This window comes from Budorcas taxicolor, chromosome 8 (assembly GCF_023091745.1).
Source record: "Budorcas taxicolor isolate Tak-1 chromosome 8, Takin1.1, whole genome shotgun sequence".
In the NCBI taxonomy this organism is placed as follows: Eukaryota; Metazoa; Chordata; class Mammalia; order Artiodactyla; family Bovidae; genus Budorcas; species Budorcas taxicolor.
The window spans coordinates 72,658,632-72,685,182 of record NC_068917.1 but is presented as its reverse complement, the minus strand read 5'-3'; the positions used below and the strand labels follow the sequence as shown (position 1 = coordinate 72,685,182).

Below are 26,551 nucleotides of genomic sequence, written 5' to 3'. Positions count from 1 at the left end.
TGCAAAGGGACCTCTGCCGTGTGTTTTCAATCCTTTGTCTTCCTGCTGTGGGGAGAGTGTCGGAGGACACTTGCAAACCACCCCACCTCACTGCCCCCCGCCCCGCCCTGCGATCCTATAAGCGCGCTCTCTCCAAGTGCCGACACCAAATAAACACACGGGAGGCTACCGCTCTTTCGACCCCGCGCTGCGCGCTTTACGCTTCACTTTCAGTTACAGCCCTCTTTCCTCTCGCCTCTCGAATTTTCTTTCCTTCTTCTCTTCTATTTCTCTTTTTTTTTTTTAAGATCCGCGAGCGGTGCGGGCGCCGCACGTTGGCTGCGGCCCGCTTCCTGCTTTCTAATGTTCCATTGTGAGGAGCTTCCATTGTGACGTCGCGCCCCTTCGGCTGGGCTTTGTCTGTCCATATATGGGCAGCTACGTCACGGAGCTTTCCCGGGGCTCAGATAAATAGGCTGGTGGAGTTCCCTGGCTGGGAGCTTTTGGGCAGCAGTGAGCTTGCTAGGAAGCGGCGGGGCTGGTGCTGGCGGTAGCAGCGGCAGCGGCAGCGGCAGAGGCGGCTGGCAGAGGCAGTGGCGGCGGTGGCGGTGGCGGATCGGGGGGCGGGGGGGCCGCGGGCGCGCGTCTGTTGGTGATATCAATACTGAGGCCGCGTGCGACCCCCTTGTACCGAGATCTACCCACCCCACCCGAACCCAGCCCCCACCCACCTCGCGCACACGCCTCCCCCCCGCCCCCCACCACCACGACCCAGCCTCCTACCACGGCGCCAGCTGAGGCATCCAAGAGGATTACCCACCCTTTACCCTCTCCCCCACCCACCCCTCAAAAAAGAGAAGATCCCTTCCCCAGGCCCACCCCTTCCCCTCTTCCCTTCCCCCTCCCCCCGAACTTTCCTTCTCGCATGCTTTTCCCCTGCACCACCGATCGCCTCTCGGATGCCGCTTGCCTGGAAGCTGCGTTAGGAGCGAGCGGCGGCGGCGGCGGCGGCGGCAGCTCGGGAGTGCTATGACCGGCAAACTCGCCGAGAAGCTGCCGGTGACCATGAGCAGTTTGCTAAACCAACTGCCTGACAATCTGTACCCCGAGGAGATCCCCAGCGCGCTCAACCTCTTTTCTGGCAGCAGCGACTCGGTAGCCCATTACAATCAGATGGCTACAGGTAAGGGCGGCGGGGAGGCGGCGAGGCAGCGAGGAAGGAAAGGGAGAGAGGAAGAGGAGGAGGGAACGAGCTAGCTACGGATGGATAGATGGATGGATGGATGGAGAGATGGGGGGGTGGCCGCGCGCTGGGAATTTTCCGGGGGGCGAGCTGCTTTTCCCACCCACTCCTCCCGCCCTCCCCGATCGGGAAGGCTCGGTTGGCGACGCCACGGTAGAGGCTTCTATTCTTCCGGGTGGGGGCAGCCGCCGACCGAAGGGAGGTAGGTGCGAGCGGCTCTGGGGTTCTCCACTTAGGGGGCGCGATCGCCGGGCTGCGCGCAAGGCGTAGTGCCGTCGCCCCCTTTCCCGGGAGGAGCCCAACGTCCCTTTTCACCCGCGCTCTCCCCCCTTACTCCCTCAGCCTCCCACCCGGGATGGAGCCATGTGCGGCGTGGAGTCCCCGCGGTGGGAGAGGTACTGCGACGCTGCCTTTCCAGGGCGTTCAGCAAAGCCGTGGGGGTGTGGGGACGGCGGGGAGGGGAGAAGGTGGGGATCCACCCGCCTGGGGGCTGCCACGGGGGCGATCCCCGGACCGAGGAGCTTGGGAAGAGCGGCCACTCCCGCCATGGAGACGTCGGCCGGTTTTCCGCCGCCCTCCACTCTCGCTAAGCTGAGGCTGGGCTTTCCCCCTCCAGCAGGAGCCGAAAGCTCCTTCAGGCCCGGAGGAGGCTGGGGCTGGGGGAGGCGGCGGGAGAGCTCCCTTTGCGGGCAGCACCCCTCTACGCGCCGAGGACAAAGCGACGGAGCGCTCCGGGTCAGCTACCCGGGCGCGGTGCGCACAGGGGGCTTCGTCCGGGCAGGAAAGGCGCGGGGTCCGGCGCAGACAGGGCTAGGGGAAGAGGGCCGAGTTGTGTGCGCTGGAGAGCGAGAGCCCGGCGCGCTCCGGGTCTGAAACTACCTGTAGCTGCAGCTACCTGCCCGCCCCACCTCGGGAATAACAACAATGCTTCTCGCTCTCGCGCCTGTGTGTGTGTGTGTGTGTGTGTGTGTGTGTGGTACGGGAGTGTGTGTGTACGGCGTGTGCGGTGTGTGTGCAGCAGCCACTCCACACCCCGATCCGTAGTATTTTGCTGTATCCAGGTTGCGCCCGGGAGCGCGGCACCGCCCGCTTTGCGCTGGGCGCAGCTTTCTTTCCTCTTATCCCATCCTCTGCGCACTCCACGCGGCCGCACCCTCCACACCTGGGCAAGGACCTGGGCGCTCCGGCCCGGGAGCCGACTCGGCTTCACTCACCCCTCCCCTCTCTCCCCCGCTCTCCGCAGAGAATGTGATGGACATCGGTCTGACCAACGAGAAGCCCAACCCGGAACTCTCATATTCGGGCTCCTTCCAGCCAGCCCCCGGCAACAAGACCGTGACCTACTTGGGAAAGTTCGCCTTCGACTCCCCTTCCAACTGGTGCCAGGACAACATCATTAGCCTCATGAGCGCCGGCATTTTGGGGGTGCCCCCAGCCTCTGGGGCACTCAGCACGCAGACCTCCACGGCCAGCATGGTGCAGCCGCCGCAGGGGGACGTAGAGGCCATGTATCCGGCGCTGCCCCCTTATTCTAACTGCAGTGATCTCTACTCGGAGCCTGTGTCTTTCCACGACCCCCAGGGCAACCCCGGGCTCGCCTATTCCCCCCAGGATTACCAATCGGCCAAACCGGCCTTGGACAGCAACCTCTTCCCCATGATTCCCGACTACAATCTATACCACCACCCCAACGACATGGGCTCCATGCCGGAGCACAAGCCCTTCCAGGGCATGGACCCCATCCGGGTCAACCCGCCCCCTATTACCCCGCTGGAGACCATCAAGGCATTCAAAGACAAGCAGATCCACCCGGGCTTTGGCAGCCTGCCCCAGCCGCCGCTCACGCTCAAGCCCATACGGCCTCGCAAGTACCCCAACCGACCTAGCAAGACCCCTCTCCACGAGCGGCCACACGCGTGCCCGGCGGAGGGCTGCGACCGCCGCTTCAGCCGCTCGGACGAGCTGACCCGGCATCTGCGCATCCACACGGGCCACAAGCCCTTCCAGTGCAGGATCTGCATGCGGAGCTTCAGCCGCAGCGACCACCTTACCACTCACATCCGCACGCATACGGGCGAGAAACCCTTTGCCTGCGAGTTCTGCGGGCGCAAGTTTGCGCGCAGCGACGAACGCAAGCGCCACGCCAAGATCCACCTCAAGCAAAAAGAGAAGAAAGCGGATAAGGGGGGTGCGCCTTCTGCGTCCTCGGCGGCCCCGGTGTCCCTGGCCCCTGTGGTCACCACCTGCGCCTGAGGCTCGGGCCCCCAGATCCCACTTTTCCCCTTCAGTGTCTCCCGGCTGCTCGCCTGAATGCGCAGCCGAAAAGCTAGCTACGGAGGCGCAGGGGCCGCGCCCTGGCCTCTCCATGGACGTAAGGCCCCTTGTTTCCCTTCGCTGTCCCCGTCTCCACCCTTTCACATCGGCCGACGGTCGGGGGCCAGGGCAGAGGCGCCCTCCCCTCGCTGCCCACCCCTTAGCCAAGGCGTGGGGGCGGAAAGGTGGCGTCTAGCCCGCTTTGTTCAGTTCGGATCGTCTTGATCCAGGGGCCGCCGGGCCGGGCCAAGGACCTGCCGGGGACTGAAGGCGGGGTCCGCCCAAGCCTCGCCGGACCCAAGCACCTCACGGTTCCCCCCACGTGTCCCTCGATTCCCCCTCGAAGACCCGAGAGGGGGAGGGGGTAAGGAGCGCACCAAAGCGCAGAGCTTGCTGCCCGCCGCACGCACGCGCGCCTGCGTGCGGGGATGCGCGCGAGTGTGCGTGCTCGCGTGTGTGTATGTGTTATGTGTGCGTGTGTGTGTTTCTGTGTGTGTGCGCGCGCGCGCACGAGTGTGTGTGAGCCTCTTGAGCTGAACTGGGCTGTGTCCACCCCAAACTCTTCCCCACTTCGGGTCCCCGGGCCACTAGGGAAACGTCCCAGCCTGGGGGCCTGCGCGTGGCGGGACGAGACGGTCTTCCATCTGCTCAGAAATAATGTTTCTTACAGAAATGCGTCGGATGCCGCCGCCGCGGTGCTGCTACCGCCGCTTAGGGTTTGGCCCCTCAGAATCCCTCCTTTTCTGAGCGCTTCCCTCTCAAGGCCTCAGGGCAGTTTGATCCGCGGGGAGAAGGAGCAGCCATCCTTGAACCTGCCTTTTTAGAAATGTGTTCCTCAGCCCCACTCTTAAAAATCTGAGTTTGCCCTCTGCCTTCCCCCGCCTTTCCCCTCTAAGCCTTTTCCCATCTTTTTCCAAATCTTTTTTCCAAAAAGGCAGGCCTCAACCAGCCACCCCATTTCGCCATCTTTTTGTTTTCTCTCTCACGTACCCATTTCTCTTTCCGCCATTGATTGGAATGCAGCCTTCCCCCCCCCCCTTTGTCATCATCCATACAACAGGTAGAATTCAAATTTAGGTAAATGGCATGTGTGTATGTATGTATGTGTATAAATAGGTGTGTGTGTTCACACCCACATATATATATACACACACACATATATATATAACCTGCACACAGTATGTATTTCTAGCAAAATTAAATCTCTAAGGTACTTGGCAATCCAGTGCAGTGCACCGGAATAAAGAGAACTTATAGGCATATTCAGCTTTAAACGATTTATTTTTTATGAAAAAATGGAACCAATGAGATTGTATCTGCCCATGTGTGTATGTGTATGTGAGTATGTATATATGCATCCATAGAAACACATAGACACACATCTGTGTCCCAATTTTCCTCAAGTTATGGGGATGTCTGCATTAATCCATGTTGATGAATGAGGCACATCTCTCCATACCCCAGTCTCACCTTCTCCCTGCCCTACCTCACCTCTTCTCAGGCACCCCCTCCTCCCCAGCCTCCTCCGCACAGGGGGAACTATTTGGATGTGGAGTAGTAGGGAAGCTGGCCTGAGACCCAGCTTCCAGTGCAGTCTTGCCTGAATGTACTGTTCCCTGTTAGCGTTATTTCTTCTGGGGTCAGTAAGCTGCCCAGAGAGAAGGAAGACAGGTCTGGAGTTTACAGAATGTCTGTTTTTAAAGTCACTTTATGCGTTTCCCACTTTTTTTTTTTTTTTTAAGAAAAAAGCACCGGTTTTTTGGTGGTGGATAAATAATACTAAAAGGAATCTAGTGAAAGGGGAGGGGGAAATCATAGAGCAAGAGGATTGTGGATTTCCAGGTACTTGGATTTTTTGTAGAAGGAGAGAGAAGTGGATGAAGTTTGTCAGGAGGGCCCATATTTTTTCAGCTGAAGGGTAAAATCTTTCTTTGCAGAGACAGTATTTTGCTGAATACTTTTTATAATGTGATGATTATTTAAAAAAACAAAACAAAAATTTTGGTCACTTCAAAGCTGGAAGGAGGAATCAGATACCCTTTAATATTTTTTCCTTGCTCCTTCTGATCTGTGCATGTCACTGCATGATAATTCTGAGTTTTCCTTTGTTTTAATAAAACTGTTCTCAGACATTTAAGCTAAACTAAGAGAAAAATGACTTTGTTGCCAAAAGGTTGTGCTATCCAGATTTTTTATATGTCTGCATGTTTAAAGAGAAAAAAAGAAAATGCACTCTAACTTATGTGAACTGAGAGAAAAAAAAATCAGGTTTTAAACAGGAAAACCTATGGGGAATGATATTTTTTGAAAGACTTTTGTATAAAGTTGAGTACTTAGAAAAAGACAAACCAGATGTAATATATTTTGTGGATGTTTTTATTTCTTGGATTTATAGTACCTTATACTAAGGTTAAAAAAATATGCTTGATATTGTGAAAAGGTGAAATTCTTCACCAACATTTCATTTGCTCCTTTGTCACATTGTTATGCCAATATAATATAGTTAATGAAAACAGCATTTTTAAAAACTGAAATATTGAAATGGTGTCATGTTGTACCATTTGCACTGTGAGCAAATGCTAATACAGTAAATATATTGTGTTTGCTGACAATCAGCTGGCCTATAAATCTCCTTATTTTATTTCTTGTTTTCATGGCATAAAGTTTTGGTTTGGCCTGTATTTTTTTTTTTTTTTGTCTTGTTTTGTTTTTGGCTGGTAGTTGGTTTGATAGGTGGTTCTTGTGCCTGGTTTTTGTGGTTCTTCCTCTGAGACCCTTTACCGTGGAAAGGTGGAGTCTGGCGTTATTAGAAGGTGGTCAGAATTTTGTGTGGGGTTCTGGTGTTTCCAGGTCCATGTTGAGTGTTTACTGTGGTTCTCAGCGAATTCCACTGTAGTTCTAATGTTTCTCCTCCACCCTTCTGAGAGCCTCAAACTGCCGGAGAGATTAGACGAACAGATTAGATAAACTCATGGGACTCTGGGCTGGACTCTTTCTCTCTGGTTTCCAATGGGTATTTGAGGGTAGAAGGGAAGGGAGCTCCTGGTTTAGGATCTACTTCTCTGGTGGTTACAGTGAGCACCAGAGCAGGACCCAGGGTTGGGGGGTGAGTGTCTCTGCAGCCACATTCAGTCATGCTCTAGTTGGAGTTTTTAAAGCTACTGAAAAGCAGATAGAGATTTGAGGGGGGTTCTTCAGGGTTGGCAAGATCACTAGAGAGAGGGAGAGCTCTTCTTGTGGTCAGATAATTGGGAAAAATCGGGTTTAAAGGCTTTACAACGCAGTCCTACTTGGACAGGCTTCTCCAGGTCCCACTATTCATAGCGACCTGGAAAAGGGAGTCCTAGTTTTTATGAACTACCCAAGGATCCAGTGCTTAGAAGAGAAAGAACCCTGGAATTTGGAGAAATACAGGGAATGTTTTCTATAACAGTAATCCCTCCCATCTTACAATTTCTGTCTCCCATAGGAGTAATGCTTTCCCTACCCTCTGAGCTTTCTTCTCTGGAACCTTACTTCATCTTAACTGACTTTATTTGCCAGCCCCAGAGCTTTCACCGTTTCTCTTGAAGAGACACGTACTCTCCACTTCCTTCCTGTGTTCACATCTCCATCCTGCTCCTTATTTCCCATCGTCTATAGAATCCTTTATCCTTGAGAGGCTTGTTCTAGGACAGTCTTTGGACAGATCAGTCTCTCCCTCTCCTGCCTGCCCCCTGAAACACTCGCTTGTGTTTCTTAGCCATGCATTTTGTATCTTACCTGCCTCAGCAACATGTAGGAGCTTGTTGTACGATACAGAGCTGTGTCAGTGTACCATGACACTGTGACTCGGGAACAGCACCCCACCACCTGAGGTGCCAACCAGGCCAGCCATCCAGTGAGAGAATGACATTGCGGTGTCCCTGCTTGAAAACCATTCTATCATGCCCCCTGCCCTCCATGCAGGCCCATTAGAGTGAAAAATATGGGTGGTATTTCTGGTTGAGAGCAGACCTGGGTGGAGGCTGAGAGCAGACCTGGGTGGAGGAGGTGGGCTGTGGCTTAGAAAAGAATGTTTTTGATGTGAGAGATCAATAAAGAGAATGCAGTGTGCAATCTCTCATGTTCTCACCCACACAGCTCTAGGTCACTGGCTGCCATCTTGAATTCCCTTCTCTGGCCTCATGAAACTTGGAAACTTCCAAGCTGCAACTTTGTGTACAGCTGTAAGGAGGTATCCTTCTTTTTTAACACAAGGAATCCAAGGTGGCTGAAAGGTCCTAGTGATAGAGAATATAGTCCGTCTCCTTGCTAAACGGGATGAATCCTTCCAGATTTCCATGTGTTTTTCAAGTGAACATTATCAGAGGAAGAGAGGTCATTGGGTTTCTTCACAGTTAGCGCACAGCCCTACCTGCGCCTTCTCCAGTCAAACCCGGCATTCAGAGGGACACTTCGTCAACAGTGTACTACCGGCTTGATTAATAAACTTGCTTCCCATTGGTGCATGTTACTCAACTCGACCTGGTTCAACCACTGGGCTACTTGGCAATATGGCAGCCTGCCTGGCTGGCACCAGCCCTCTGTGGTGTAATCTCTGATTCACACTTTGTAGGTAGATAAGGCTGCCCCAGATAGCATCACATCACCAACCCAACCTGCCTGAGTTTTGTAAATGTGGGGAGAGGAGATTCAACCCTGAAACTTAAGGGTGAAGTGAGGGTAGGGGAGAGGAAAGTTCTGGATGGGGCTATCATGAGAAACAATCCATGGGGCCTTTGCCAAGAAGAGGCCCGGGAGTGTGGAAACCCCTAAGTTGTTTGGGGGTGAATGAAGGGATGCCCCCCAACACACATACACACCCCTCAGAGTGGCATACTGAAAGTGATGACTCTAGAAAATTGTACTTAGTGAACTGGGATTGAGTACAAATGAGGCAATACTTTGTGAGAACCGGGGGCAGGGAATAGCTTATATTTCTATTTGGTGGTGGTGGTGAGTGAGTGAACGAGTGTGTGTGTGTCTATGTATTATTCAAAAGTATATAAAAAGGAATAGGAAGGTGGATTCTGGTGAGTGTAGGCAATAACGTGTGGCCCCTCATTCCTGATCCCCTTTTGCTAGTCCAGAATTTGCTTGCTGGAGGTAAGGGTTGTGAACTGCCTTTTCCTGGCCTCCATTGGCTCCCCTTGTGTCCTGGAACAATAAACCTGGGGAAAGTAGGAGGCCTCTGTGTATCCCAAAGACTAGAAATCATCCTGGCAAAAATCTTAATGACTAAGGGAAAATGACTTTCTAAAAGGTGCCATGGGGTTTTAAAAATAGGTTGTAATCCTAAATCTATCCCTAGTGGCTCCTTTTAGCAAACCCGCTCTTTGTGTGGGGAGCAGTAAATTCCCCAGAAGAAGGGGATGGATCTGAGTGACCCTTGGAGCCCTTTGGTCCCAGCAGCCCCTGAGACAGTCTTTAGGGCACACCATCACTCCTCCATCTGTCATCTACGAAGGCGTGGAACATGTCTGGCCTCATCAGCTTCTCCTAGCATCCTAGCTCTTGAAATTTCACTGCTCCTTTTGCTGGAAAGTTCCCATCCATGCCAGCCATCTCTAATATTTTCCACACTGACCATTTTCACTATTCCCTGCAACAACAGAGGTGGGGGCAGGGTTGGGGGCAGTGTCGTGGGGCTCTGCCAGTTTGCACTAGAGTCTGTAATGGGTTATGCCTGGGCAGAAAGAGTGCAGGTCTTGAGCTTCCTGCGTGGGATCCTCAATCCCCATTCTTCATGTGGGCTCTGGAATTGGGGTCTTCCCTGCCACCACCACCCCTGCAGGCCCCCAGGGGTACAGTGCTCCTCAGCCCCCTAATGGGCATGAAAAAACTATGTCTTCCTCTCTGACAAACATACAGGTGGTGAAAAGCAAGGTTTCTGAGCAATCTTACTACAGAGGTAATGTAAACAGATCATGGCCACAAAGTGGCAAACAAGAATTAGAGAATACAGTGTTCTAGATGGTGCTGCCTACTCAGCAGAATATGGGGTGGCTTACTGAGATCCTGCTCTGCTCTCAAGGTCTCTGGACAAAGGACAAACATAATCTCTGGGCTTTTGGAATGTTATTCCTTGATCTCAGGCACCCCACCCTGCTCTTATGGTCTCCTCCTCCATCCATTCCTAGGGGCCTTCAAGACTCTACAACCCTCTAATGCCATCATTCCTCCAGTTATGTTCTCTTATTTGTGTGGAGCATGATCACTAGCCCTCCGAGTGGTTTCCCACGAGGCCTGCCCAGGGCCTGCCATCATCTTCACCTTGGACTGTTCACAGTGGCATCACCTCCAACCAGAAACTGATGCTCTTTTCTGATCCAGCCAACAACAGACTTGAGTCCCCTCTGGGGTCACCCACTGGGTTTCTAGTGACAGGCTCAAGAATGCTTCCATTTCTCAGCTCCCTGGAGGAGAAGCGTCTGACACTGCCGAGGCTGGGGACAGCCCAGCCCTGCATGAGGGAAGTTACCCTTATCTGCAGGCCTGCATTCTGGTCCACCTCAGGGGTTGACCACTTACCCAGAAGTCATCAGGTCCCTGTCTCCACCAAAGGGAAAGAGATTAGACAGAACTGGGCCTCCAGGAACGTTGGCTTCTTCTCAACAAAGGCTGCAAGAGCTCTGGCACTTTTACTCCTGAGCGCTTTGCTCATCCAGGTGGTCCAGGCACCCAGAGGTCTTCCATTCTTCCTTGTTCCCTTTTCCCTACTGCTTAGGAAGGTCAGGCCCTCTGAGCAGGAAAGAAAATTTTCCTGCTCCTGTATGACCCTCGGGTGCTAAGGAAAGCTTACTTAGGGGCACTTGTTACTCAGGTCTCCGTCCTGAAAATTGAGAGGCAGTTTGATAACACAGCAGCTACTCTAGCTGTGCCCCTGGGGCCCTTAACTTGTTTTGTAGTCATCATCCATCCTTGATTTGAACCCAGCTCTGCCACTTTCTTGCAGTGTGACTGTCAACAAGTTTCTTGGTCTCTCTGGACACCGCTTTCCTCCTGTCTGATCATTACTGTTGTGGGGTTCAAGTGAGGTGATGTGTACGATGCCTGACTCAGTGTGGGTGCAACATAAGTGCTACTTATCTTGCTTGCTCCTTGCCCCACCCTCTTTCCCCATCCTCCAAACCCAGATGCGAGAAAGAGTCATCTGGTTCCACCAGGGATCGGTACATGGATCCAAACACAACCAGAGGAACGTGCAGTCCTCAAAGCCACTCCCAACCCCAGCCATCCACTGGACATCTGTATTCTGAAAATGGGTCCTCTCCACCCCACCCCCGCAATCCACCCAGAGAACATGAGTCCTGGCCCCTCTTGGCTGCAGTTGCTGCTCATTGTTGCCATTTCCTGCCCTGGTTCCTGACCCCTTCCCTGGTCCTTTTGTCTCTCTCACTTAGATGGGTGGATGTAACACCTTCCTGATCCAGTATCATCTGCAAAGTTAATTAATGTGTCATCAGGTTGTTGCCTGCTTCCTGATCCTTATCAGGGATTTAAATAAAACGCAGCAGCCCCAGCTCTTCCCGGACCATCCCTCACCCTGGATCTGAGACTTGGTCTTAGTCATCAGGCCTTGACCTCAGCCTTCTGGCCAGTTCTCAGCTTCCAGCCCCAGGGCTGTTGGTGCTGCCCCTGCCCCACCCTAGTTTGGGAACAGAAGTGCCATCCAGGGCCTTAATGACAATGATGTTCTTGAGGGAATCAGGGTTGCCAGGGCCTTTACCTCATCCCACCCCCTTGGGCAGGTTCCCCTAGGTCTGTAGAGTCATAAGGGACTTTGGAGAAAGAAATGGCAATCTGCTCCACTATTCTCACCTGGGAAATCCCATGGACAGAGGAACATGGCGGACTACTGTCCATGGGGTTGGACATGACATCGACTAAACCACAAAACAATAAAGGGACTTTGAGAGGCTATTTAGGCCAACACACTCCTTTTCAAGTGTAGAAGAGGTCATGATTTGTCCAAGATCATATATATCCAGTAAAAGCAAAGTCAGGATTTCAGATCCAGACTCTTGGCAGATGGTCTCATAAAAGGGTGCTAATTGCTTCACTTATTTAATAAATATTTGTGGAAGGATATAGCCGTGAACAAAAGAAAAAGTCCCTCTGTTCTCAAAGATTCTCTTCTCCAGGGAAGAAACGGGTAAAAAACAAACAAGGAAATACATGTTGTGTCAGATTGTGATATGTATCACAGAGAAGAAGGGTAAGAAGAATGATGAGTGTTGGGGAGCTGATTATAATACTATATAGGGTGCAGGACTTCCCTGGTGGTCCAGTGGTAAAGAATCTGCCTTTCAATGCAGGAGATCCCTGGTTGGGGAACAAAGATCCCCAGGGGGCTTACCGAGCCCTCGCTCCACAACTAGAGAGACTGCATACTGCAATGAAAGATTCCTCAAGCTCCAACTAAGACTTGACATAGCCAAAAATAAATATATTTTAAAAATATACTGTAGGGTGGTCCAGGACAACCAAAAAGGGAAGGGGCTTTTGTGCACAGATGCAGGAAATGATGGAGCTGGACACACAGGGACCTCTGGGCATTAGCTCTCCGGGCAAAGGAGATGGCAAGTGTAAAGGTCCTAATGATGGTATTCTTAGAGTATTAAAGGAATCACATGGAGCCAGAGTGACTGGAAAGAAGCCAGGGAAGGAGTCAGCCATAGGAAGAAGTCAGAGAGGTAGTGTGGGGACCAGATCACAGAGAAAGCAAACCCATTCTGAAAACTGATGGTCAGAGAGAGCCCCGTCCCCCCATCAAGCCTCTGGGGAGAACACTGACCTGTGCCTGGATGCCCCCTCTCTCCCCCTCTCCTTTCACCCTTCAAACCCCCTTCCTCTGCTTGGCCTCTTCACCCCCTTACTGCAGTCTTCTTTACCCTTCTTCCACATCCTTTCAGAGGCCACTGATGATTCCTAGACTCTAGATTGTCCAAGGAGAGACAGAGCTGCCTCCTTTGAGAACCACAGCCTGAAAACCCTTTCTCCTCCTGTTGCCATTTGCCTTGATGCCAAGTCCCTAGTAAGATGGATGACTCTTCCTGCTGTCCAACCTCAGAATGGGAATTTCCCTTGGCCTCATCTCTGAGGAACTGCTGCAAAGGCAGCCGCCTCCTTCATCTGTGGCTGGATTGGCCATGTTTCCTGCCTTGGCAAAGAGCTGGTGGATGGCCGCTTTTCTCCAGTAGGGTCATATTCTCATCCCGTCTCAGCCCTCATCTTATAAGATGAAACATTCCTGAAATCACTTCATCTGCAGTCTTCCTGGCATAAGCTCCATTTCCCTGGATTTTTGCAAATCTTGGAGCATCATTTCTATACACTCATCTGAGCAGTTTCATTCTGGAGAAGAAAAAATGTCTTCCCTTGCCTTTTTTTGGGTCTTCCACTTCATGTCCTTTCAAAAGCTCCCATCAATCTCCATCTTTCTGTGGCAACTTGGCATCATCCAGAGTTTCTTTGCATCTAATTAATTTATCCATTAATTTAGTGAAACCATATCAAAGCAGATCCAGTGCTGCCCCTTGAAGGGGAGGGGCAGCGGCAGTACAAAGACAAACAAGCCCAGGACAAAGTTCCTGCCCTCAAGGATCTTCCATTCTGTCAAGGGCGAGGCAGACACGTAAACAGACCATGTCCGTAAATTGGGCCTCTTTTCACGTGCGCTTTCCAGGTGGCATTGGTGGTAAAGACCCTGCCTGCCAATGCAGAAGACAGAAAAGACATGGGTTCAATCCCCTGGAGGAGGGCATGACAACCTACTCCAGCATTCTTGCCTAGAAAATCCCATGGACAGAGGAGCCTGGTGGGCTACAGTCTACAGGCTCGCAGAGTCAGACATGACTGAAGAGTCTTAGCACACATGTCATGTGATGGTAATGCCTGGTAGGAAGGCATCTAAATCAGAGTCCAGTGGGAGGTGGGAGAGGTGGGGGTGGCATGAGGAAAGCTTCCTGGGGGAACTTAGAGCATCCTCTCCAGACCCCACAATAATAATGAAGCCCCAAAGTCACCAGGAACTTAACTACCTGTCAAGTGCTGTGCTAGATTCTTTTGTGAATTATCCCCCTGGGCTCGAGGTGAAGTGGATCTACCTGGGATGTTCACCTGGTGGCCTATAGGGCTGCTCACTCTTGTCCTTTTCCCGAAGGAGAAGGAGGACATCCTGGTGGCCCACAGGCCCCAGAAAACCACATAGCAGCTTGGCATATCTGGAGCGGGCCCAGCTGGCTTGGTGGAGGTGGTCCAACCCAGATGACACTTCCCTGTATTACATTCTGGTTGCTTCTTCCTACAGGGCAGACTTATCTGGGACTTGGGGAGGGGGTAGGATGGGGACTCCAGATTCTTCTTGGTCCATGCAGAGCATCCTTTCTGCTCTTCTCCTTAGCTGTTTCTCAGCTCAGGGCCTGAGATGGCCAGCTGGGAGCCAAGGCCACCCCACACCCTCTTTCTTCTGATGCTCAGAGTTCTGCTTCTACAATTCCAGGGGCTTTTCTGGTGGCTTAGATGATAAAGAATGATCTTGCAATGTGGGAGACCCAGGTTCAATCCCTGGGTTGGGAAGATCCCCTGGAAGAGGGCATGGCAACCCACTCCAGTATTCTTGCTTGGAGAATCCATGGATAAAGGAGCCTGGCAGGCTACAGTTCGTGGGGTGGCAAAAGATTTGGACACTACTGAGTGACTAACACACTTCCACAATTCCAACCATGGACAGACCTCTGCCTTCCCCCTATCAGCCCACCCACCTGCTTCTCCTTTGCTGCTGTTGGAAGAGCTCAGATCTCTCAGCCAAAAGACCAAAGGCACTCCGATAAAGTAAAAAAAAAGCCAAGGAAATTTGAGGAAAAAATTATTTATTAACGACTTGAACTTTCAGATATTTTAGAGTATTATAAGCACTGATAATTCACTATTCTTATAGAAAAAGACATATGTCAAGAAAACAAATAGAAAAATAAAATTTAAATATTGATAAGAATTGTTTAAAAAAGACCAAAGGCTTAGCTTCAGCCCCAGAACTGCCTTTATGTGTTAGACCATATGTCAACCTCATAACTTGGCTGAGTCTCTGTTTTCCCATCTGTACAATGGGGTTAATGCCCCTACTCTCCACCAGGCTGTTGAGCGGATCTGCTGCATTGTAAAATTGTGATAAAGAGCTCTTCTGTCCCAAAAGCTTGAAGAAGACTGCTGGGGGATGCTTTTCTCCTTCTACAGGTGAATATTCTGGGCAGATGTTCCCAAGAGATCTAGGAGCTAGATCTGAATTCTTCCTACTAGATTATGTGAAAAAACCACACAGGGTCCAGGTGACAAGCTCAAGCATGGTCCCTGCTTCACCATTAGCAACTGTACCTTCTGGGTCATGGGATGTGGAAATCTACATCCAATGAGAATCTGTATTGTCAAACCATTGTTCACCTCTGGGCCCCACTGCATCAGGAGTTAGGAAATCTGGCTACTGGTATTGACTCTGAGATTAGGACAAAACTATGATGTTTGCAAAGTCGGTGTCCCCCTCATATCACTTCCAGCTGTGATGTTCTGGGAACGGCAGGCTGGGTCTTATGAGTCCACACAAGACCCAGGCCTCCATCTCAGCAGGGAGAGCTGAGCCAGGGCTGCGCCACTGCAGGTTGAGGGAGAGGCCTCTGCTCTTGTCCTCCTGGGCCCTAGCTTAATGATCCTGCTTCCTTCTGCTCAAAAGCTCCGGCCTCTCCCTAGCCCTGTGCTGGCTCCCTGGGGCCTCTGTTCCCTGACTATAGTTCCTTCTGGCCTGAGTCTGTGCTGGGGGAGTGTTCTGGGGCTGTGATTATTTGGGGAATGTGTTTCTTAACCCTTTTCCCCATGTGGGCTTCCTAAGTCATTTCAGTCATGTCCAACTTTATGTGACCATATGGGCTGTCACCCACCAGGCTCCTCTGTCCATGGGATTCTCCAGGCAAGAATACTGGAGTGGGTTGCCATGCCCTTCTCCAGGGGATTTTCCCCACGAGGGATCAAGTCCGTGTCTCCTGCGTCTCCAGCATTGGCAGGCGGGTTCTTTACCCCTAGTGCCACCCAGGAAACCCTTTGTCCCCCTTATTTGCCTGCAAAGTGTACAGAAACTGGTATGGAGTGAGGTCCCCTGGTTTGGGGTTCCAGTCAGTCTAAATGCTCTCAGAGAGGCCTGAGATGTGTGAATGGGTCAGCCTCCCACCTGTGGACTGGAAGGCCCCAGAGGGTGGCTGGTTCCTGAGGGAGCCACTGCCTTGATGAGGGAGCAGGAGGGCTCAAGAGCTCTGCCTCTGGGTCTCCATCCTGAAGACTCGCACTGCTGGGAGTCCTCCATGGCTAGATTTTTAGCCCCAAAGCCACCACCTGAGCCTCTGCCTCTGCTGCCAGGACCTTGTCCCAAGAAAGGCCTCCCAGGAAGTTCTGGAACCTCATTCCTTCTTCCGAACCCAAAAACCCAAGTGTGCTCCTCCCCATCCTCCTCCTCGGTAGGCTGCCAGCAGCCCCTCCTGGCCAGGCCGGGCCGGCACACCCTCTCTCCCTTATCTCCAACATCACCTATTTATTCTAACCCCTCACCCCACTGGAGCGTCTGCTGGGTTTCCCAACCACCCCTGGGTCAAGCCTGTGTTGGATGGGTTGAGTCATTACCTCCGTCTCCTCCCCAGTCCTCCCAGGTCGCAGGGCTTGGTCTGGTTTAGCAGGCTGGGAGGGAAGACACATCCTTTCCATGAAAGTAGAAGAGGCCTCCCAGGACAAGGATTTCCCTGAGATTCAGCCTAACTTTGTCTTCCCTGGCACAGTCCCTGGTGGGCCTTCCTAGGTCACCCCCGTGAACCGCCCCCATCACCCACTGGACCACCCAGTAGCTTGTCTGAGTATTCCTCCTGCCCATTTCCCCTGGCAGTACCTCCTCCAAGTATTCAGGGCAACTTGGACACAGCAACTAACTCAACTCTCTGGGCCTCAGATGACACATCTCTGAAATGAGGATAATGATGCCTCACCTGCCTCAGGCAGGACACTGGCCAGCCCACTTCCCAAGATCCTCTTTGGTTCTCTCAGGTCTGCTTGTTCTCAGCTCTTTCTTACCCCTGTACTGAGAACAACACCTCTTCTGCATCCATTTGGGTTTCTTAGCTCACTTTGCCCCTTGCTCTGGGGACTAGCTCTCTCCCATCCACAACCCCCTACCCTCCAGTCTCTGATGATTTTCTTATAGGAATCTCCATATCCCATAAAATCCCTGAGAACAGGCCTCCAGACCCGCCGGCCTCCCCACAGAGGCTCAGGTCACCACTTCCCTCTGCATTGCCCCCACCTCATCTAGGGAAACCCAGAGGTTACAAAGCAAGGCCTAGTTTCCCTCTGGGAACAAGAAGAGGGTTCTGCTCTCTGTTCACACAGCATCTGGCAGGGCCCTCAGCAGTCCCTTCTGTGTGCAGCCCTGGGGGCACAGCTCTTATCTTTATACGCTTGCCCTGCACACTTGCTTACAGGCACCCCACTCCATTGTCCCGCAAGCAGTCTCTCCTGCCCTCCCTTCCCTCTTCTCGATTTCTCTCTCTGCTCTGTGCTCCAAGAACACGCCCTCCCAACCCACCAATCCTACACACGCCACTGTGCTCTACAAGCTTCAGCTCCAGAATTTCCTAGTTCTCTGCTTGCTCCTCCACCGCATCCCCTCCAACTCCACCCTCAAAAGGGTGGGCCCCAAGACAGAGACACCTCAGCTTCTCTCGGCCTGCCTTCATCAGAGGGGGTCTTTGCAGGCCCCTCAACTTTCTTTCCCCCTGAGAAAAAGCAGCTCAAGGTCCCCAGCAGCCTGGGGAAGCCCCTCCCCAGCATCTGGTGAAAGGACAAGAAGGAAGAACTGTAGGTTCTTTTCCCTAAAACTCCTAGATTTTGTACCAAAATGCAGGGTGTGCTCCTGTTTGCATTTTTTTTTTTTTTGTTTCCTTTCTGAAAATAACCATGAAACTATCATTTCCTCCCACTGCCTTTTCCCTATCTTATTTGGATTAGCAGCACAGTTCCTGAGAGAGGTGGTTTGGAGCCACTGACAACCTCCTTCTCTGACCTGGGTCTGGTGCACTCACAGGTGGCTTTTGAACAGGGGCTGGGTCCCACAGGTTGGAGCAAAGGAGCCCCGAGGCTGGGCACAGTGGGTCCAGGAGACCACCACACCCCACCTCCCTCCACCAAAAAACCAATCAGGGACTTTCAGGGAACTAGTTTTCTGCCCAACCTTGAGGCCTTGACCCCAAAGTGGCAAATACCTGGAAGAACTCTGTCCTCTGCTGTAGCTCTTGGGTGTGGGGAAGGGGCCAGCAACTCAACCCCCACGTCTTCCCCCACTTAACCCAGGCTGACCAGATTGGAGGCTGCTGTGGTTGCAGACTCTCAAAGTAGTAAGGGGGGCAGAGGGATCGACACAGAGGCATCTATATTTATGCAAGAAGGAAAATGGGGTCCATGCTGGGGAATATATTTCTCTTTTTCTATTTCATTTTCATGCAATATACCTCCTCCAGTTCAATCATTCTGGGCACTCATACAGTTGTACCAACCAAGCCTCTAAAGATGCCGCATCCAGGGTTGTGGGAGGCAGATCAGAGAGGCCCCAGGAGGAACCCTGCCACTCACTGCATCAGAGCGCCCTCAGGGTCCAGCCCCTGACTTTTCCATGGCTTGCTTGAGAAACTGGGTTTGGCCCCCTCCCTTATCCCTCAGCCCTTGCTGTGAAGAGATGCTGGCCCCAAAGGTCTGAAGTCTTCTGTGACACCTCAGAGAAGTCCAGAAGCTATGGCTTTGGTAGAAGGAGGGCAGTTAGACACAGAGGGGTTGAAGAGCTTTGTCTTGCAGGGTGCCCCAACCCAAAGGTTCTGGTTCAGCTCCCAGACTCCAGCCCTCCATGCCCACATCCACCTGCCTCTACTTCTGGTTGAAGACCACGCTGAGGGAGGGTCCATGGGGCCCGGGAAGTTGCAGTTCCACATGAGACAAGGGGTGGCCACAGGAGGGTCTAAGACCTGTACTGCACACAGATCTTGTCCTAGCTCTGCAGGGTTTTTTTGGGGGGTGTGCCAGTTCCCTCCCCACGTGCCTCATACTCACTTAGTCTCCCTCCCTCCCCACGTGCCTTCTTTGGGGACCCTTTCCTGATCAGTCCAGAGGTACCACTGGCCAGGACTTGGGGGGCAGCTGGCCTGGCCTCAGGGGCATCACTGGTTCTTCCTCTACAGCTACGAGCCCCGCTTGACATCTCTGCTCATGCTGGGTACCACCTTCTCAGTGTGACCAGATTTATCCTGGAGTAATGGCGTCTGCCCCATCTAATCCCTCTGGGTCACCCTGTAGGAATGGGGACTCATTCCTTCCTTTGAGAACCCTTGCCTGCCCGAAAGGCAGAAGCCTTGATGTGGTGAACTCCTCCTCCACTCCCAAGTCCTTCCAAACACATCCACCCCATGCACCCTCAGTCCTGCCCCTTCATCCCTAGTGGGACCCTCCTCCCCCACTCCCTGTGCCAGGCTGAGCTGCTGGGCTATTTGGGGCTCTGACCAGCCCTGTGGTGTAATCAGTGCCCCGGGATAATTGCCACCTGCTCTGCCGGTGTCTGGGGGCTGTCTCGGCCACAGCAGCAGGGGGCGGACACTGGGCAGCCAGGCCTGGAGCAAGGTCAGACTGGGGCAGTCCTCCCCACCCTACTCCCCAGATCTGCTCCTCACCACCCACAGGACCTGCAAGGATTCCCCAGGAAAGCCATGCTCTCCTGGGGGCTGTGCCCTCCTGGGATGCCCTGTGGTTTCAGCTGGGAACTGGTAGCCATCCCAGCCAGGGGGCAAAAGTCCAGAGGCCACTCCATTACCCACAATCAACTCCAAGAATATCTCCACCCCCCCATATTGCCCCCAGTGAGCACCCCTCCCCAGGCTGTAAGCTGACCCCTGGACGATGCCATGTCTGGAGAACATGCTTTGCAGCTAGGACTTCCTTGTGACCTTCAGCAAGACTTTCCTGTGATCAAGCCCTTCAAGCCTCATCGTCCTCCTTCAGGGAGGAGCCTAAGGGGACATGTGAGACTGAGTCCCCCATAAATGCCGGCTCCCTGCCCTCCTGCTACTTTTACACAAGGGGCTGAAACAACCTTTTGTTCTCATTTGGCCGGCACTTTGACCTTGGGGAATCAGTTCAGCTTCGGTTTCCCCATTGATGAAAAGGAGATAATCAGAGGAGCTGCCTTAACAAGTTACTGTGAAAAAGACACTATCTAATGCATGCCAAATGCTTAACCCAGTATCAATAAGTGCCAGTGGTAGTTGTTATTATGGGGAACTTTAGAAGGCCAGAGAATGGGGCTGGGGAACACTTAGAGGCCAGTGCTAAGACACTCAGAGGAGCAAAGCCTGAAGAGACAGGCCAGGGCTGATGGGGCAAACCACACAGTGACCACAGCACCCAAGCACCCCCAGTTTCAGTGATGCCCCTGGGGGCAGAGAGTAAGAAAACCTGGCCTTCTTCCTCTTTCAGTCCCATTTGCTCTAAGGTGGCACATATATACACACATGTATATATACATATACATGTGTGTATATATATATATGCTTCTTGAGATCAGTGGACACCAGACACCTGTGGATTTCTTTTTTTTTGCTTAATTTTTTATTGAAGTATAGTCGATTTACCATGTTGTGCCAATCTCTGCCATACAGCAAAGTGACTCAGTTATACACATATATACATCCTTTTTTTTAACATGCTTTTCCATTATGGTTTATCACAAGATATTGAATATAGCCACCTGTGCTATATAGTAGGACCTGGTTGTTTATTCATAAATGTTTTATTTTAAAAGAGAATCAGCAAAATCAAGATGAAGTGCCTTGATCCTGAGAGACGGAGAAGTAAATCTGTTGCTTTTTTCTTTACTGTTAGAGTCCAATGCTAATTCGCCCTGATTCTTGGAATTCTTCACACAGGCATCCACAAGTGGCCTCCTAGGCCCACTCAGAGAACTGACTTCCTCCCCAGGTGGTGCAACACCATGGGGAACGGGCTGCAGCACTGGGCCCAGAGAGCAGGATGCACAGGGCCAGCCTGTCCCCGACGCAGCGGAGCGCCATCCCTCGCTACTTCCCATCTCCAACCAGGCACAGAGCTCCCATCTCTGGCACCCTGGCAAACAGGCCAGACTGGGAGAATGCCTTAGCTTTCCTGCTCCACCAGTACCACAGTGGGTACCAAGAAGGCCACTTGGGTAGAAGGGTGAGGCCAAAGTACTAGATACCTCCCCCTTGGGAATGGAGAGAAAGAGAGCATACTGAAGAGTAGGGCTTGGAAAGTGGGTACCATCACCACCTGCAGGAACTTCGCAAGACCAGTCCGAGCCCTGAGGACCCCAGACCAAGGCAGTCCTTAGCCCCACCATAGCCTGGGTACCAGCCCCACATCACAGCCATCACAACTCCACCATGCTCTCCCTCATCCTTGACAGCCAGTGCTCCATCCCGGGAGCCGCATCTTCAGGAACTTCCTTTGAGTTGATCTTGGTGGACCCATCTGGAGGAACAGGTCACCCAAAGCTAACATGGACTGAGGGGAACCATGGGCTCAGTACCCCTCCCACCAGTTCTCTTTCCAGTGGGTTCCTGATACTGTGGGGTAAGCCACTGGGGGCTGCCCAGGCTTGACTTAGCATCCCTTGGACTGATGCCTGGGGCATATGTTGTCCAGGGGGGATTGTTTTCCCTCCTGGTGTGCTCTCTCTCTCTCACTCGCATCTCCTCCCTGGCTTCTGTGAGCTAATCAGGGAGCAGGAGGGGGAGGAGGGGGATGCTGCTTGCCTTCCCCGTTATCTGCAGCAATCCACGGTGACTAATGCTCCCAGTTGGTAAAAAGGCAGTGTAATCAAAACACTTTTTTTTTTTAGTCCTTAAAGTTAGTCATTCTCCCAGAGTGGAGGAGAAAAAAAAAAAAAAAAGCCCACAGCAGGCACCATGAAATGCAAGCTGAGAGACTCATGCTGCAGATGGAACTAAAGCATTGGCCATAGCAGCTCCAGTGTGGGTCTGAGGCTCAGTCTCTCCTCCCCTGGACCCTTGGCTAGACTTCCTCCACACCCTTATTTGTTCTTGCTTTCCTCTATATCTGGGCTGTCTGATCCCTAAAGGACTCCCATGCCAAGTTGGGATCTGCCCTTTCCTCTCACCCTACCAGGTGCTGCCACCTTCTGGTCACCCCAAAGTGGAGGAAGCATATAAAAGCTCTCAGGCTGAGGCTGAGGCTGAATGTCAGCTTCTTGTTAGTTAGGTGCCTGGTCATGTACTGCCCCTCCTTTCACCCCAACCCAGCCATAGGTCAGGTTGCCCATGTTAGAATCTCCATTTCACTACTTACTGACTGTACTTCAGGTGGACAATAACAACAGTACCTACCTCGTAGGGTTGTTGTGAAGATTAAATGGGTAAGGGGAGGGGGGTGCTTCCCTGGTGGCTCAATAGTAAAGAATCTGCCTGCCAGTGCACGAGACACAGGTTTGATCCCTGATCCGGGAAGATCCCATGTGTCTTAGAGCAACTAAGCCCATGTACCACAACTACCAAGTCTGTGTTCTGGAACCCAGGAACCATGACTGCTGAAGCCCGAGTTCCCTAGAGCCCAGGCTTTACAATGAAGAGTAGCCCCCACTCTCCAAAACTAGAGAAAAGCCCAAGCAACAACAAAGACCCAGCACAGTCAAAAATAAAGTAAATAATTTTTTTTTTAAGATTAAATGGGAACTGCTTAGAATAGTGCCTGGCATATCATGATTGCTCAATTAACTCATAAAAATAATAACAACAACATAATAAAGTGGAATGTATACCATCATATTCCCCTTACTCATCCATGGCAGACATTGCTAGTCAACCAATAGGAAGAATTTCCCCACCAATAGGAAGATTCCCCAGAATCCTCAGCACAGCACTCCAGCACTCCCTAGACTTCTGTGTGGGGAAGCTGGGGGAGGGTGTATATGACAAACTCAGAGATGAGGGTTAACAGGGAGCAGCTGCTTACCAACTACGGCGTGAAAAACTCCAACGAGAAGTCATGTGTTGAAGCTAGTTCTGCTGCTGCTTCATTCGTGCTCATGCTCATTCGCAACCAACTCGGTGACTCCACGGACTGTAGCCCACCAGGCTCCTCTGTCCATGGGATTTTCCAGGCAAGAATCCTGGAATGGGTTGCCATTTCCTCCTCCAGGGGAATCTTCCAGACCCAGAGAGCAAACCTGCATCTCCTGCATTTGCAAGTGGATTCTTTACCACTGAGCCACAGAAAACCTCTTAAGCTGCTTTTCTTCTGCTTTGTTCCTGCCACCTGAACACTCAGGCTTCTGGGGAGAATGCAGTAGCCACCTGGCTTGAAACCAGGAGCATCTATTGATAGTTCTACCCAAAACCAGTCCACTCTCTGCTTCCACCTAGAAACTGAATTTGCTCATATTCTAGTCCATCCCCCACCCTGAAGGGCCAGGGTCAACCTGTATCATGCTGGTTGCATGCATGTGTGCTAAGTCACTTCCGTTGTGTCCAACTCTGTGGGACCTTATGGCCCGTAGCCTGCCAGGCTCCTCTGTCCATGGGATTCTCCAGGCAAGAATACTGGAGCGGGCTGGTTATAGAAGAGCAAGACAAGCTCCCAGCCCTGGGTCTGGAGCCCCTACAGCTGAGTTTCCCCCAACAGTGGGAGGTGTTTGTCCTTCCTTGTGCTCAGTTCCCCAAGGATTAATGCCACATTGTATACCATGCTCATGGAGGGAAGCTTGTGAGTTCATGGGATAGCAGGATGCCTGCCTGAGACCAGCATCCACCCTCAGCCCAGCACGCCTCAAGCTGAGCCAATGAGCCACAGTAGGCAGATGGAGCTCTGCTCAGAGCAGACACTCTCCTTACAGACTCCTGGGAGGCCAGCACTTTTCCCAGTAAAGGTGCAGGCTACATGAAAGTTTTGGGGTCAAACGTAAGCAGTACAGCCCCAGGGGGGCCTCAGGCTGAATCCTTTCATTCCAGAAGGTGCGTGTTTGGCTTGATTTCCAGACATTGATGATTCCTCAGACCTGCTCACTTCTCTGGGCTTGCCTCTCCCTGCTCAAGCCCCATCTCATATGCCTCTCCTATTATTCTGTTTCCTGGGGGCCTCTGGAGTCAATAGTTGACTTGGAACCTCAAAATACTAGTGACTTTGGTGATGAGATCCATCCACTCATCTCACAGAAGGAATCAAGGCCCAGAAAAGAGCTGTGACTTGTCTGAGGTCATCTTGGGGTCAAAGAACCAGAGCCCAGGACTCCTCCAGATTCTTAATCCGGAGCTCATCATTCTTGCCCTGCAGGATGTGGTTTCCATCCCACAGCCCTGAAACAGACTTCCCCTGGGATATGGTGGTTGCCTAGGCTAATACTTGGAAGTTCTTTAGCACCGTGGGGCAATAACCAGGACAGACAGAGTTTGGGGAAATGAGGAAGCAGGTGGGGGAGTCATCCACAGGTGCTGAAATTCCAGGAGGCTCATAAGCACATCACCCTCCATCCATCCTGGGCGAAGCAGCAAGGACTGTCCCTCCATTTGTCCACTTTGCCCTCACTGACCTTTGGTGACTTCTCTTCCTCCTCTCTGCTCTTCAGTGCTGTCCTGCTGCTCACTTTGGCCTGTCTCCTGAGGAGCAACATGGTGATGGAACCAATCTGTGTGATGTGCTTGGGGGCCCACCCTTCACTGGAAAACCTCTGTTGAGTCATATACCCTCAAGAATGGAAACAGAAAATAAAAATGAGAGACTACTCCCTGTGGATGATCTTATGAGCTCCCCTGCTTCCCCTGGTCAAGCCCTCCTCCCTACCCTGGGAGGTCAGAATAAATCAAACATTCCTGGGGGGGGGGGCGCGGTGTGGATGGGAGAGAGGCTCCAGAGGGAGAAGATACATGTATGCTTATAGCTGATACACAATGATGTATGGCAGAAACCAACACAACTTAGGAGACGTAAGAGACTCAGGTTTGACCCCTGAATTGTGAATATTTCTGGAGAAGGGAATGGCAACCCACTCCAGTTCTTACCTGGAGAATCCTGTGGACAGAGGAACCTAGCAGGCTATGGTCCATCGGGTCACAGAGAGTCGGACACGACTAAAGTGACTTACCACTTAGCATGATTCATGATATACAGCAGAAAACAACACAATGTTGTAAAGCAATTATCCTCCAATTTAAAAAAAATTAAGTCTTTATAAAAAACATACATTTCCTTGCTCTAGTTCAGGGGTATCCAACCCCCATTAGGGGGGCCACTAATGGACCACTTAGCAGGTGAGCAGCAGGGAGCAAGCAAAGATTCACGTGCGACTCCCCATCACTCACATTACCACTGGAACCATCTGCCCCACCCTACCCCCAGCCATCATCATGGAAAAATTGTCTTCCACAAAACCAGGCCCTGGTGCCAAAAAGATTGGGGACCGCTGTTCTAGTTTATAGGCTTAACTACTCTCCAGGTAGCCCCAGTAACGTTGAAGCCTGTGTGAAGGAGGAGAATACCTAGAGGGAAGGCCCTCGGGGCCCCGGCAGTAACCTGTAGCCTCAATGCCTGCTGCTCTCTGTCCTAAGGCAGGGAGTTTCTGGGGGGTAAGGAGACCAGCTTGGCCCAGGACCCCAGGTAACTTAGCAGGAACTAAGGCCCTGAATCTGACTTTGGAAGACCCAAGGCAAATGAGTTGCTTGCCTGAAACTCAGTCCTCTTCTCAGCCAGGATAGGTTCCCACTGCCCGCACCTTCACCAAGCCTCCCTTCGGTCTCACCCAGCCAGCCTGATTTGCTGTCAGGATGTGGCTTACACATTGGCTTCTCCCAGAAGCCTTCACTAAAAACCCATGTGCAGTTTACGGGGGCCCCTTACAGGCTGCCACAATGCCTTGTTCTTTCCCATTATACACTATTATTTAGTTGCCTAACTACCTCTCCCTACAGGGGCTTCCCTGGTGGCTCAGATGATCAAGAATCTGCCTGCAAAGTGGGAGACCCAGGTTTTATCCCTGGATCAGGAAGATTCCCCTGGAGAAGGGAATGGCTATCCACCCCAGTATTCTTGCTTGGAGAATTCCATGGACAGAGGAGCCTGGCAAACACTTATAACTGCCTAACTGCCAGGTAAGTAGCTCTAGGAGAGCGTAAACACGGGAACTATACTGTTTTTCCATGGTTGTATTCTTGAAGTTAGAGCAGTGCCTGGCACACTGTAGGAGCCCAGTGAATATTTGTTAGCTGAAGAGTAGAAAGAATGGGACCATTCACATCATTTGGGTTCTATAGTGGGGAGCACAGATGGAAGACTGGGAACAACACTTACTCTTCTGCTGCTGCTGCTGCTGAATAAATCCACAGAACATTCCAACCTGAAAAGCACCTATTCTATTTCTATTCACAGTCCTGTGCCATCTTGGAGGAGCAGAAAGATCCATTTATTTCTTTGTTTGTAACAGGTAACTATGTATCCAGTAGAAAATTGAAAAGATAAAAAAGTCCATACAGTGAATATAAGTTTCCATCCATCACACTCCCTCCTTCATCCTCCTCCTCTCCCTCTCCCTACCCCAAACCCCAGACAATTAGTTACTGCTACCGTCCCTGGATGAGAAATCTCTTTACAGACTGAAAAACTAAGGCAATCGGCGGTTAAGCAACACGTGTAGTCTGTGGAAGATAATTTTACCAAGCCAGTGTTTAAGGAACAAAACGCACCCAGGGGTCCTCAAGCCCCCGCCACAGCCCGAGTCCTCTGGAGCCCCTAAGCCAACGCTTGAGGGTCGCGGGCCAGGGCAACACCTCGGAAGCAAGCGGCAGCGGAAGGGTTAACGCGCCGCGCGCCCCCCCACCCCCGCCCACCCGAACGCCTCTTCCGGGCAGAGGGGGCGGGGCTAACGTCACTTCCTGGAGACTG

General features: G+C 51.9%; 1 protein-coding gene across 2 annotated transcripts; it reads left to right on the top strand.

The window, feature by feature from the left end:
* The first annotated feature begins 1,008 nt into the window (after positions 1-1,008).
* On the top strand, positions 1,009-3,860 carry EGR3 (early growth response 3). 2 transcript variants are annotated; one of them, XM_052645197.1, is made up of 3 exons: positions 1,117-1,162; positions 1,565-1,617; positions 2,466-3,860. In XM_052645197.1, the coding sequence occupies exons 2-3, from the start codon at positions 1,578-1,580 to the stop codon at positions 3,473-3,475; spliced, it is 1,050 nt and encodes a 349-aa protein (XP_052501157.1). In that variant the 5' UTR covers positions 1,117-1,162; positions 1,565-1,577; the 3' UTR covers positions 3,476-3,860. The 2 variants fall into 2 exon arrangements, with proteins under 2 accessions (XP_052501156.1, XP_052501157.1); XM_052645196.1 differs by lacking the exon at positions 1,565-1,617 and having other exon boundaries at positions 1,009-1,162.
* The last annotated feature ends 22,691 nt before the right edge of the window (positions 3,861-26,551 follow it).